At 46.0% G+C, this 13,330-nt stretch overlaps 2 protein-coding genes across 5 annotated transcripts in view; one reads left to right on the top strand and one right to left on the bottom strand.

Annotated features, from left to right (window-relative positions):
• The window catches only part of SNAP29 (synaptosome associated protein 29), a 54,237-nt gene that overhangs the window by 10,894 nt on the left and 30,013 nt on the right, over positions 1-13,330 (bottom strand). The window contains exons 1-2 of one of the 3 annotated variants that reach the window (XM_073629109.1): positions 10,074-10,404; positions 1,543-1,786 (exon numbers count right to left, since the gene is read on the bottom strand). In XM_073629109.1, the coding sequence (XP_073485210.1) occupies positions 1,543-1,755 (213 nt within the window). In that variant the 5' untranslated portion in view covers positions 1,756-1,786; positions 10,074-10,404. Of the gene's footprint in view, positions 1-1,542; positions 1,787-10,073; positions 10,405-13,330 lie in introns of those variants that run through there. The other 2 variants (XM_073629103.1, XM_073629112.1) reach the window with 2 other exon arrangements.
• PI4KA (phosphatidylinositol 4-kinase alpha) overlaps positions 10,434-13,330 on the top strand; it is a 255,731-nt gene continuing 252,834 nt past the window's right edge. The window contains exon 1 of one of the 2 annotated variants that reach the window (XM_073629090.1): positions 10,434-10,615. In XM_073629090.1, coding sequence (XP_073485191.1) covers positions 10,478-10,615 — 138 coding nt within the window. In that variant the 5' untranslated portion in view covers positions 10,434-10,477. The remainder of the gene's footprint in view (positions 10,616-13,330) is intronic. The other variant, XM_073629095.1, reaches the window with a different exon arrangement.

Genomic DNA, 13,330 nt, shown 5'->3' with positions numbered 1-13,330 from the left:
GGCTTCTGGGCACAGAAATGTGCTACTTCTTGATGTCGCATGGCGCTTTGCAGCCATGTAAATAAGGCTTAAACACACACCCATCCCCCCCCCCACCCCCACACACACACAAACTGCAGTGCACCAACACACTAAGGGCTCGTTCACATGAGTGGGCACATGTTGTGGTGCACATAACCCGTGTGTGCTGTTCACAAGCACTGCAGAGTTTTGTTAGAATGCCCAGCAGTGCTTGATTTTTTTTATTACATCTATTCAACTATATTTAAGGCAGCGCATTGCAGCAAACTGCCTTTGCATTGTAATGTGCTGCATTGCAATACAATGTATACCTGAATTATTTTACCACAATGCACACCAATGCAGCGCATACACGTGACATTGTGGATTGGGCTTTACCAGAACAGATGGGTAGGAAGCCCGCCTCCAGATTTTTATCATATGTTCCTGATTTACAGTTTTGCATACCTGTGATTTTCACTGGTTTTGCAAAAAGAAATAATTAAAAATTTACAAATATTTATTAACTCAATACAGTTTTAGCTTTTAGATTTATGAGGAATTTTGTAAGTTGTGTTTGTGAATGGAAATAATGTTTTATTTAGTGTATTTTTAATCGCAAATATAATTGCTTTTGATAAACATTTTCACAACTATTCAGGGATCTACATAACCAGTAACACCATCTGTTAAAGTGGATCTTTAAGCTCCAAAATGTAAATGTGTGGACAGGCAGGATTTTTAATGCAGAACAGACATGCTTTGTCTTTTCTGCAATAAAGCTAATTACCTACCTGTCAGCCCCTGTACAGCAAGATGCACACTGCTGAAGCTGACGGAACTTCCGTGCCTGTGCGGGAGTGACGTCATCTCAGCCTGGCCAAGGACAGCAGCTGCCAATCAAGACCCGGAAGCCAGCTGCCCCGAAGATGTTAGAGGCCGGCAATTAATTCTGGGGGCGGTGCATCGCTGGATTCCAGGCGAGTGTACAGTTATGTTTTAATTCTACCATTCCTTTGCTTTCAGGAAATGTATGATTTGCAGGGTATTTTACAAAGTCTGAAAGCTGTAAAGTAAAAACTGGGGGGTGGGGTGGGAGGAGAGTGAAAAATGGGATAACTGGTCTGGCCACCTGTGGATAAAAATGGACCGCAGAACTTGGCAATGAACGGGTTAATGGCTGGCTGCTCCACTTTGAAAAGTTTTTCCTCTGCCCTATAGGATAACACATAGTAATTATGTAGATTTTCCCTCGCTTCCTGTTCTGCCTGATGACACCAATATTTTTAGATATATGATGCAAGTCACGACATGTAAATATTTCTGTACTTAAGAGTACTTTAGCAATCTGATTTTCTTTCTTAATTTGGTCCCCCACACAATATCTAGTGTAAAAATCAAAACATAATATAACTAAATAAATAGGAGTTCTCACAACTAGAGGATTTTGAACTGTAATTCCCTTTAAACTACTCCCCCCCCCCCCCCCCATATTTTATTAGAAAACAACAATATTGTGTCGGCGAACCCCACTGATCTCACCTCAGCAGTTTCCGTCCCAACCTTCTCTGATTCATACATGAGGGATAGTGACCTATTACTACTGTCCACTGTGTTCTGTGCTCTATACATCACTTCTTGCTGCAGAGATCTCGGTCTGTCCGATTCTTCCCTTCTCTGCTCTGCGGGGTCTTCATTCCAGCTTACAGGCTTTAAGTCTTCGTCTTCATCAAATGGGTTATAGCTCTTAGACATGATGGTGAATCTGAGTTATCGGTCTTTTAAGCTGCAGGATGACATAAGAGGTTATTGTTTTTTTTACTGCAACTCTCAAAGGGCACCCAAACAACCATACAAAAAGACAATGACGATTGTCTTTAATAACTGCTCTCCCATCCACTTGTTTGTAAAGGTGAAATCAGAATAAAATAATTGGATAAACAATTGCCATGAGAAATTATCTTTATTATTATAGTAGTATGCCATAGATGGGCAGATCTCTTATTGATGCGGATAAGCAGTGCGATACGTAGTAGCAAGAGACCCTGGCCAGAATGTTTTCCTGTGTGGTGCTGGGAAGAACTGTGCAGTTAAAGGATAAGTTCACCTTTGGGAACATGTTACATGTTCCACCCGATATTAGGTTCTAACATGTTCCCAGTGCTGCAGCTGCCACCCCTCCCTGTGGCAGCAGTACGGGGAGAAGTTTACCGTACTATCTGCCACTGTTTGAAAAACAGCACGACCGTACGGTGCTCCACCCACACGGCCACGTCATTCAGACACACAACTGCATGTATCTAAATAAACTACAAGGCCCGACATACTTAGCGGCTGTCAGCTTGTAGTTCTCAGTGAACTATTACGTGCTATGGAGCACCGTGGTAGTTGATCAAGTGCTCTTGTCAGGGAGTATTGGCTAACCCGTACGCTATGTACAGGTAAGCCGATGCATGCAGGTCTCCTGCACACTGTCAGTGTATCAGCGAACTGCTGATCACTGGTGCAATGCTTTCCAGGCTCCTGCAACAAAAAATAATAAATGCACATTGTTTTACCTGCAAAAAAAAAAAAGGCATTTATTATTTGTTTTAAAGTGAACTTATCCTTTAAGGCTGGGTTCACATTGGTCCGACAAACGCTCCGACATTGGGAGCTCATGTCGCATGACGTGTGAAATTTAATGTTTCCCTATGGGAGCCGTCCTAACTGGTCCGACACAAGTCGTTCCGACTTTAGAAATGCTCCCTGTACTACTTTGGTCCGACTTTGATCCTACTTCAGCCTATTGACTATCATTGAAGTCGGATCAAAGTCGGATTGCCGTCTCGCATGATCCGACTTCGGCACGCGACTTGTGCTCAGATCATCTTGAGGGGGAACTCCGCGCCAAATTTTAGATAAAAATCCGGCATGGGTTCCCCCTCCAAGAGCATACCAGGCCCTTGGGTCTGGTATGGAACTTGAGGGGAACCCCCTACGCCGAAAAAGCGGCGTGGGGGTCCCCCCAATCCATACCAGACCCTTATCCGAGCACGCAGCCCGGCCGGACAGGAATGGGGGTGGGGACGAGCGAGCGCCCCCCCCCCTCCTGAACCGTACCAGGCCGCATGCCCTCAACATGGGGGGTTGTTGCCTTGGGGGAGGGGGGCGCGCTGCGGCCCCCCCACCCCAAAGCACCTTGTCCCCATGTCGATGAGGACAAGGGCCTCTTCCCGACAACCCTGGCCGTTGGTTGTCGGGGTCTGCGGGCGGGGGGCTTATCGGAATCCGGGAGCCCCCTTTAATAAGGGAGCCCCCAGATCCCGGCCCCCCACCCTATGTGAATGAGTATGGGGTACAGCGTACCCCTACCCATTCACCTAGGAAAAAAGTGTCAATTTAAAAAAAAACACTACACAGATTTTTAAAGCATTTTATTAGACAGCTCCGGGGGTCTTCTTCCGACTTCGGGGGTCTCTCCGGTTCTTCTCCACGCTCTCCGGATCTTCTGCCGGGCTCCTCCGCTCTCTTCTGCTCTTTTGCCGCTCTTTTGCTAAAGCGGAGGAGCCCGGTCTTCAATCTTCTGCCTTCTGCCCTCTTCTCCTGATGTTGACACGACGCTCTCTGGGGCTAGAATGCTCTCTGTGCGCTCTGCTCTGACTTATATAGGCGGTGACCCCGCCCCCTTATGCCGTCACAGTCCCTGGGCATGCTGGGACTGTGACGTTTTAGGGGGCGTGGTCATCGGGTGATGACCACGCCCCCTAAAACGTCACAGTCCCAGCATGCCCAGGGACTGTGACGGCATAAGGGGGCGGGGTCACCGCCTATATAAGTCAGAGCAGAGCGCACAGAGAGCATTCTAGCCCCAGAGAGCGTCGTGTCAACATCAGGAGAAGAGGGCAGAAGGCAGAAGGCAGAAGGCAGAAGATTGAAGACCGGGCTCCTCCGCTTTAGCAAAAGAGCGGCAAAAGAGCAGAAGAGAGCGGAGGAGCCCGGCAGAAGATCCGGAGAGCGTGGAGAAGAACCGGAGAGACCCCCGAAGTCGGAAGAAGACCCCCGGAGCTGTCTAATAAAATGCTTTAAAAATCTGTGTAGTGTTTTTTTTAAATTGACACTTTTTTCCTAGGTGAATGGGTAGGGGTACGCTGTACCCCATACTCATTCACATAGGGTGGGGGGCCGGGATCTGGGGGCTCCCTTATTAAAGGGGGCTCCCGGATTCCGATAAGCCCCCCGCCCGCAGACCCCGACAACCAACGGCCAGGGTTGTCGGGAAGAGGCCCTTGTCCTCATCGACATGGGGACAAGGTGCTTTGGGGTGGGGGGGCCGCAGCGCGCCCCCCTCCCCCAAGGCACCACCCCCCATGTTGAGGGCATGCGGCCTGGTACGGTTCAGGAGGGGGGGGGGCGCTCGCTTGTCCCCACCCCCATTCCTGTCCGGCCGGGCTGCGTGCTCGGATAAGGGTCTGGTATGGATTGGGGGCGACCCCCCACGCCGTTTTTTCGGCGTAGGGGGTTCCCCTCAAGGTCCATACCAGACCCAAGGGCCTGGTATGCCTCTGGAGGGGGAACCCATGCCGGTTTTTTATTTAAAATTTGGCGCGGAGTTCCCCCCTAAAGATTCATACCAAACACAGTGCCGGCATTGGCGGGGATCCAAGTCGGATCCCCGTTCATTGAAAGTCGGACACATGCCGGCTTCATGTCGCAGGGCAAAGTCGGATCCAAAGTAGGACGGCTGTCGTGTCGCACCAGTGTGAACCCAGCCTAAGGCAGTGGTTCTCAACTCCTGTCCTCAGGACCCACTAACAGGCCAGGTTTTATGTATTACCTTGGGGAGATGCAGACTAGAATACTGCAATCACTGAGCAGCAAATGATATCACCTGTGATGTATTTCAGTTATCTTGCAAACCTGGCCTGTTAGTGGGTCCTGAGGACAGGAGTTGAGAACCACTGATTTAAGGTTTCTAAATGAGGAGGAATGAGAGTATTTTAACATGCAGGCTACACTCAAGGTGGTTTAACCTCTTCATTACCAGACCATTTTCAGTTTTTAGTGCTGTGATAGTTTGACAATTATTCCATCATGCAACACTGTACCAAAATAAAATCCTATATCTTTTTTTTCTGAGACAGATAGAGCTTTCCTTTGGCATTATTTAATTATCATTAAGTTTTTTTTCCATTTTAACTATAAAAAGGGGGGGGGGGGTAGACACCCCAGGTGATTTTATTTTTTGCCACCATTTTTGGAAATGAACATACTGGTATTGAGGGGGTTAACATAGCTTGGTATTGGTGCACTAGATATATTAATTAATGTACAGGTCATACACAGAGGAAAGGGGAGGTTAAAGTGGTAATAAACCCAAAACCAAAAAAAGTAATAGAATGTAGCTTACCATTAGCTTTTTTAAATACATTTTTTAGGTATTTTCCCTTTCTGGTGTTCTAGCCAGTAACACAACTTCTGTATTAAAGTGTCCCACTATGGATGAAGGAGCACAGAGACACCTTTGGAGAGCAGCATTGTCAACTGTTTTTTTTAAGTTTGGGATAAAGGTTTTACATGAATAAAAGCGGATAATTAATAGCACCCCTGTCAGTATTAAAAGTTTTGTCTAAAACCTCTAACTGCTACATCTGGAGGACAGCTTGCCCTATTAAAAAAAGCAACAGATTACTGGGTGAAAGGTGAAAATGAATGCAGCCACCACCTGTGAGAATTGGTAAACTGCAATATAATCTGTGTTTGGGCTTAATACGACTTCAAGGGCTCTTTCACACTGAGGAGTCGGCGGTAAAGCACTGCTATTTTTAGCGGTGCTTTTAGGAACTGAAATTGAAATCAATGGGCACTAATTGCTTACAAATCAATGGGCAACGCCACTACAGTGGCGCTTTGTGGGCGCTTTTAACCCTTTTTCGGCTGCTAGCGGGGGTTTAAAAGTGCCTGCAAAACGCCGCTGTAGTGGCGCTGCCCATTGATTTCAATTTGTTTTTCAGATTGTTCTGAAACAACACACACTGCAGAGCTAGAGCACAGAGCTCTGGGAAATCTGATAGCCAACTGAAGGGAAGGGACATGCCCCCTTGAACAGGATCACAGAGAAAAATCACTCTATGTATGCTGGATGGGGGTGGCCTGTCTCCTGAGAGGCTAAGGTTTCAGCTTAGAGGTCTCTCAGTGATTCATGCAAACAGCAGAGGGATCAGAAAGGAACCACTAGGCTGGCACACACTATAGTGGGATGTGTTTGTTCACTTTTCATGTCTAAGGTTTACAATCACTTTAAAAGCGGAGTTCCACCCAAAAGTGGAACTTCCACTCATTTGTCTCCTCCCCCCTCCGGTGCCACATTTCGTTAGGGAGGGGATACCCGTCTTTGACAGGTACCCTGTCCACACTTCCGGGAGACCCGGCCAAGGCAAATTATGTTAGCAGCTCGGCTCCCTCCTCCTTCCCCCGCCGCCGGGCCAGTAGGAGAGCGCAGCAGTGCCTCACTCGTGTGCAGTAGGGACCCGGCGTGAAGCCGTAATGCTTCACTCCTGGGTTCCCTTACCGGCAAGGGCGGCAGCAGCACCCAACAGCTGATGGAAATATCATCTGCGGTGCCGACATCGCTGGACCCCTGGACAGGTAAGTGTACTATTGTTAAAAGTCAGCAGCTGCAGTATGTGTAGCTGCTGGCTTATAATTTTTGCAGTGGTGGGCGGACCTCCGCTTTAAATAGGTGTTAAATGTTAAACTTGTCACTCTGTAAAGCACAGGGAGCTCAGCAAACACCTATTCACCGATCCTCCCTCCAGTGAATAAATCTGGAATCAATACGTATTTGGCAACTTCTGTATTTAGCGCCATCATTTCCTGGCTGCTGTGGTCAGGGATGATCAAGCACGATTTGTGCTTAATCAGCTTTATCAGGGTCAATATCTGATATTAGTGGATTAATGTCTTTGAAAGATACCCTGTCCCCACTTCCAGGAGACCATGCCGTGGTGAATTACGTCAGCAGCTCGGCTCCCTCCTCCTTCCCCCGCAGCCGAGCCAGTAGGAGAACTTTATCAGGGTCAATGTGTGACATTAATGGATTAATAGACCCTTGATGTCTCCTTTAAGAGTACCTGCCACCAGCAATAGGAGGCTATTGGTCCCCTGTGAGATCGCAATAAAGAGAGAAAAAAAAATTAAATAGCAAATAAAAACAAAAAAACTTTAAATCCAAACTAAAGACATGCATACATACTCTAGTCCTAATGGTCTGGCGCAATTGAGGTCTCCTCGGCTTCTTGCTTGACACACACATTAAATGTTAATAGCATCCCACACGCATCTAGGAAACGTGCACACGTTGCAGCAACCAACATGGTGCCATGTACAGTTGTGTGAAAAAGTATTTGCCCCTTTCTGATTTTTTTTGCATATTTGTCACACTTAAATGACTCAAACAAATTTTATTAGTACACAAAGATAACCCGAGTAAATACAAAATGCAGTTTTTAAAATGATGGTTCATTTATTAAGGCTGTCCAAACCTACCTGGCTTTATACGAAAAAGTAATTGCCCCCTAAACCTAACAACTGGTTGTGCCACCCTTGGTGGCAACAACTGCAATCAAGCATTTGCGATAACTGACAATGAGTCTTTCACATTGCTGTGGAGCAATTTTGGCCCATTCTTCTTCCCATGTTTTAGTTCAGCCACATTGGGGGGTTTTCCAGCATGAACAGCCTGTGTAAGGTCATGATACAGCATCTTAATTGGATTTAAGCCCGGGCTTTGACTAGGCCCCTCCAAAACCTACATTTTGCTTTGTTTGAACCATTTGGCGGTGGACTTGCTGTTTCGGATCATTGCCCTGCTGCATAACCTAAGTGCACTTGAGCTTGAGGTCACAAACTGATGGCCGGACATTCTCCTTTAGGATTTTCTGGTAGAGCTCAGAATTCATGGTTCCATCAATTATGGTAAGTCGCCCAGGTCCTGAAGCTCCAAAGCAGCCCCAGACCATCACGCTACCACCATGTCTGACTGTTGGTGTGATGTTCTTGTTATGAAATACTGTATTAGTTTTATACCAGATGTAACAGGATGCACACCTTCCAAAAAGTTAAATTTTGTCTCATCAGTCCACAGAGTATTTGCCTAAAAGTCTTGGGGACAATCAAGATGTTTTTTGGTAAATGTGAGATGAGCCTTTGCGCTCTTTTTAGTCAGCAGTGGCTTTGGCCTTGGTACTCTTCCATGGATGTCATTTTTGCCCAGTAAGGAAGAGTCCTTATTGTTGAATCATGAACACTGATCTTGCCTGAGGCCTGCAGTTCTTTAGATGTTGGTCTGGGTTCTTTTATGACCTCCTGAATGAGTCGCCGCTGTGCTCTTGGAGTCATTTTGGTTGGCCGGCCACTCCTGGGAAGGTTCACCACCATTCCAAGTTTTCTCCATTTGTGGATAATTGCTCTCACCGTGGTTCTCTGGCGTCCCAAAGCCTTAGAAATGTCTTTGTAATCCTTTCCAGACTGATACATGTCAATGACTTTGTTTCTCATCTTTTCTTGAATTTCTTTAGATCACGGCACGATGTGTTGCTTTTTGTGATCTGTTAGCGTGCTTCACTTTGTCAGACAGCTTCTATTTAAGTGATTTTTTGATTCAACAGGTCTGGCAGTAATCCGGCCTGGGTGTGGCAAGTGAAATTTAACTCCGCTTTCCAAAAAATTGTGGTTAATCACAGTTCATTTATGATTCAGCATGGGAGAGGGCAATTACTTTTTCACATATGGCCATGCAGGTTTGAACAGCTTTTTTCCCCTTAATAAATGAAATAATAATTAAAAAAAACTGCATCTTGGATTTACTCGGTTATCTTTGTGTACTATTAAAATTTGTTTGATGATCTGAATCATTTAAGTGTAAGAAATAGGCAAAAAAAAAAAATCAGGAAGGGGGCAAATACTTTTTCACAGCACTGTAGTTTGTTGCGGCGCAATTTGAAGATTCACACCTGCCTTCATTTTTGCACATTCCTGTGTGTTTGGAAGACTATTAAAATAAATTGGGTGGCAGGAACACGCAAAAATGCATGCGTGTTGTGAACTGGCCCTTAAAGTGGAATTAAACCCATTGATTTACCTATTTTCCAAAACTAGGCATGCTGTGAATAATAGCTGTCACAGTTGCTAATGCTTTCAACTAAATGGGTTGAGAGCATTAGGGCAACTGCAGATTATACAGAGGCCAAGATGACAGCTTCCTTGGCTGTAAGGGAGAGGAAGGTTTAGTTCTGTTTTAAAGCTTTCTGACCAAAGCTTTTTCAGTCTTTTTTCCATTTGTATAGCGCAATATATATATATATATATATATATATATATATATATATATATATATATATATATATAAAAAACAGTGGTGATTAAATACCACTAGAAGAAAGCACTATCTGTCTCAAGAAAAAGATAGAAATGTCATTTGGGTACAGCACTGCATGAGCACGCAATTGTCAAAGTGCGATAGCGCTAAAATTGGCCTGGGCAGGAAGGGGGGGGGGGTGAATGTGCCTGGTAGACATGTGGTTAAAAACAAGCTGGGCAAAATACTGTGCTGTATTCACTAAAACTAACTTTCAGGAATGTTTACTGAAAATATGGGTTTGATAAACGTGAGCAAAATTATTGCATGGAATCAAAAACAACTGCCGACATTCTATTCTCCAGGGTCTCTACTTTCAAAAATAATATAGTGTGTGTGTGTGTGGTCACTATACTTCAGGCCTAAAATGTGTATTTTAATGAGTGCACAAAACAATAGAGAAAATGAAAGCATTCCAGAGACCCAGTCAGGATTGGATTCATGGATATAATAAAAGTAGAATGTCATGTGATCAGCCTTTAGGGTGAGTCAGGGGTATTGCTGTGTGAAGTGCCTCTCATACATGATGGGACAGCGTTCCATAGCAGAGTCCAGTAATTTCTTCCCTCCTATTAGTTATGGGCTCTGTAATGGAAGCCAGTAACAGGCAGCCCTCTGCCATATTGTCATCGTATATCTATGAGCACAAATGAATAAGAGCTAACCCCTTACTTACACCAAATTCTTACCGGTAAATTTCGCCGGATAACGCTACCGTTCCTTCCCTTCCAGTCACACGGCTTCTGGAAAGCCTCTCCCTCCGCTCAGCTGACCGGAGTATCCAGATATCACCACTTCCGCCCAAACGCTGACGTTTGCTTCTTTCTATACACACTTCCGCCCTCCCTCTAGCCTAAACCATTCAATACCAACAAGGGTATTGCTAAGAAACAGTATTCCCCCCCCCCGTCCACTAATCCCGTGCACTGTACCCGCATACTATACTGTGCTTGTTACTACGCGACGCTAGTTTACTGGCGGCCATTCCACAGTCTGGCTGTTCATTGTCCCCATAGTAACACGGCAATTTCGTCAGGTTATGCTGCCGTCACTTCTGTAAGGGTCACGTGATGAAGTGGAATGGGGACGTCACCTGACGGCTCCGGGAGGAAGATGGCGGCCAAGGGGGGCGGCGGAGGCTCCCGGGGGTTTTATTTTAACACCGTACTGTCCCTGGCCCGCTCCCTGGCCGTGCAGAGGCCGGCGGCCCTGGAAAAGGTGAGCCCGTACCCGGGGGGGACACTGGCTGAGCTGTGGGTTCAGAGCCCTGCTGGGGGCGCATTACCTGTCAGAGGAAGTGGGGGGCTGGGACAGGGAATGACACTTGTGAGCGGGGTCTGCTATACACAGCACTGTGCAGTCACTCCATCATAGAGAGAAGTGATCAGCCCACACATTTCTATTGGACACACAGGGCTACATACCGGGCACTTTCATCCCCTTCCTGACCAGGCCAATTTTCAGCTTTCAGTGTTGTCACACTTTGAATGAAAAATGTGCAGTCATACAACACTCTACCCACATTACTTTGTTTTTATCATGTTTTTTTTTTTTTTTTTTTAGACAGAGCTTTCTTTTGGTGGTATTTAATCGCCGTTGGATTTCGTTTTTTTTTTTGCTAAATAAAAGAAACAAGACTGAAAATTTAGATTTTTTTTTTTGTTAGTTTCTGTTATACAATTTTGTAAATAAGTAATTTTTCTCCTTCACTGATGAGGCACCACTGATGGTTACTGATAGGCTGCACTGATGAAGAGGCACTAATATGCAGCACTGACAGGCATCACTGATGGGCAGTGATTTGTAGCACTGACAGGCATCACTGACGGGCACCGACAGGCATCTCTGATGTGCAGTGATTTGTAGCACTGACAGGCATCACTGATGGGCAGTGATTTGTAGCATTGACAGGCATCACTGATGGGCACTGACAGACATTACTGATGTGCAGTGATTTGTAGCATTGACAGGCATCACTGATGGGCACTGACCGGCATCTCAGATGTGCAGTGATTTGTAGCACTGACAGGCATCACTGATGTGCAGTGATTTGTAGCATTGACAGGCATCACTGATGGGCACTGACAGGCATCTCTGATGTGCATTGATTTGTAGCACTGACGGGCATCTCTGATGTGCAGTGATTTGTTGCACTGACGGGCACTAATAAGCTGCATTGATGGGCACTGATGAGGAGGCAGTAATATGCAGCACTGATAGGTGGCATTGATGAGGAGGCACTGAGAGGCGTTACTGATTGGCAGCACTGGTGGGCATCACTGATGGGGCTGCACTGATTTTCAGGGCACTGATTATCAGTGCAGATGTCCCCACTGAGGAATGCCACTTATATGCCCTCCTTTCCTCATGCACTTTCAATGTAACAAGAGGAATGCTGATAACTGGCTTTTCCTATTTACACTGTGATCAGCTGTGATTGGACACAGCTGATCACATGGTAAAGAGCCCAAGTCATAGGCTCTTTTCCGTGATCGGTGGTGCGCCGTGTCCACCGCACCACCGGCGGACACTTCGCACCACCAATTGCCACACTGCGCCGCCTAAGGGGAGCACACAAGCAGCTCATTCTGAAGGATGTCAAATGACATCCAGTCAGAATGGGAAATCCACTGCCCGACCTTCATTCTGCTATAGGCTGGGCGGGAAGGTGTTAGAAAAGGAGTAGGAGCAAAGTTTGTTTTGGCCATGCTTCTCTTCTGATTCACAGGACTGCACTTACTTTTGCTTATCTGTGACCAAGGACCAACTGATCAACTAAAGTCATATGATGTCACAGAGCTGCTCCAGGCTTTGGAAGGGTCCTGACCATATTGTTCCCTGATTGACAGCTGGCTCAGCCTCTCAGCACATGCCTGTGAGCCAAAGCCATCTGCTCCTTCCCCCTCTTAAGCCTGGTGCTAAAGGAGCAGAGAGTGGTGACTGACAGTCCCCGCTCTTCACTCTGAGAAGGCCAAGAGTGATCAGCCTTTATGTGATCGCTCAGTTCCTGGGCTTAGAGCCAGCGAGGGACAGTTGCAGCATCAGACCAATGCTGCAGCATAGGGGTGAGTATGTATGTTTGTTGTTTTAAAGAAGAAGTTTGGGATGTATATACATTGAGCAAAATTATAAATGCAACAGTTTTGTGTTTGCCCCTATTTATCATGAGCTGAATTTAAAGATCTACGACTTTTTCTATGTACACAAAAGGCCTATTTCTCTCAAATATTGTTCAGAAATCTGTCTAAATTTGTGTTAGTGAGTAATTCTCCTTTGCCGAGATAATCCATCCACCTCACAGGTGTGGCATATCAAGATGCTGATTAGCCAGTATGATTATTGCATAGGTGTGCCTTAGGCTGGCCGCAATAAAAAGCCACCCTTAAACGTGCAGCTTTACTGTATTGGGGGGTCCAAAAACCAGACAGTATCTGGTGTGACCACCATTTGCCTCACACAGTGCAGCACATCTCCTTCACATAGAGTTGATCAGGTTGTTAATTGTGGCCTGTGGAATGTTGGTCGATTTCTCTTCAATGGCTGTGTGAAGTTGCTGGATATTAGCAGGAACTGGAAAACTCTGTCCTATACGCCGATCCAGAGCATTCCCAACATGTCAATGGGTGACATGTCTGGTGAGTATGCTGGCCATGCACGAACTGGGATGTTTTCAGCTTCCAGGAATTGTGTACAGATAATTGCAACATGGGGCCTGTGTATTATCATGCTGCAATATCAGGTGATGGTTGTGGATGAATGGCACAACAATGGGCCTCAGGATCTCGTCACAGTATCTCTGTGTATTCAACATGCCATCAATAAAATGCACCTGTGTTCGTTGTCCATAGCATACGCCATCCCATACCATAACCCCACCGCCACTATGGACCACTCAGTCCACAACGTTGACAGATTTAGAGATTTGTGAACAAT

This window comes from Aquarana catesbeiana, linkage group LG01, assembly GCF_042186555.1.
Source record: "Aquarana catesbeiana isolate 2022-GZ linkage group LG01, ASM4218655v1, whole genome shotgun sequence".
Lineage (NCBI taxonomy): Eukaryota > Metazoa > Chordata > Amphibia > Anura > Ranidae > Aquarana > Aquarana catesbeiana.
Note: the sequence above shows the minus strand (reverse complement) of the source record. Positions and strands in the feature narration are given on the sequence as shown.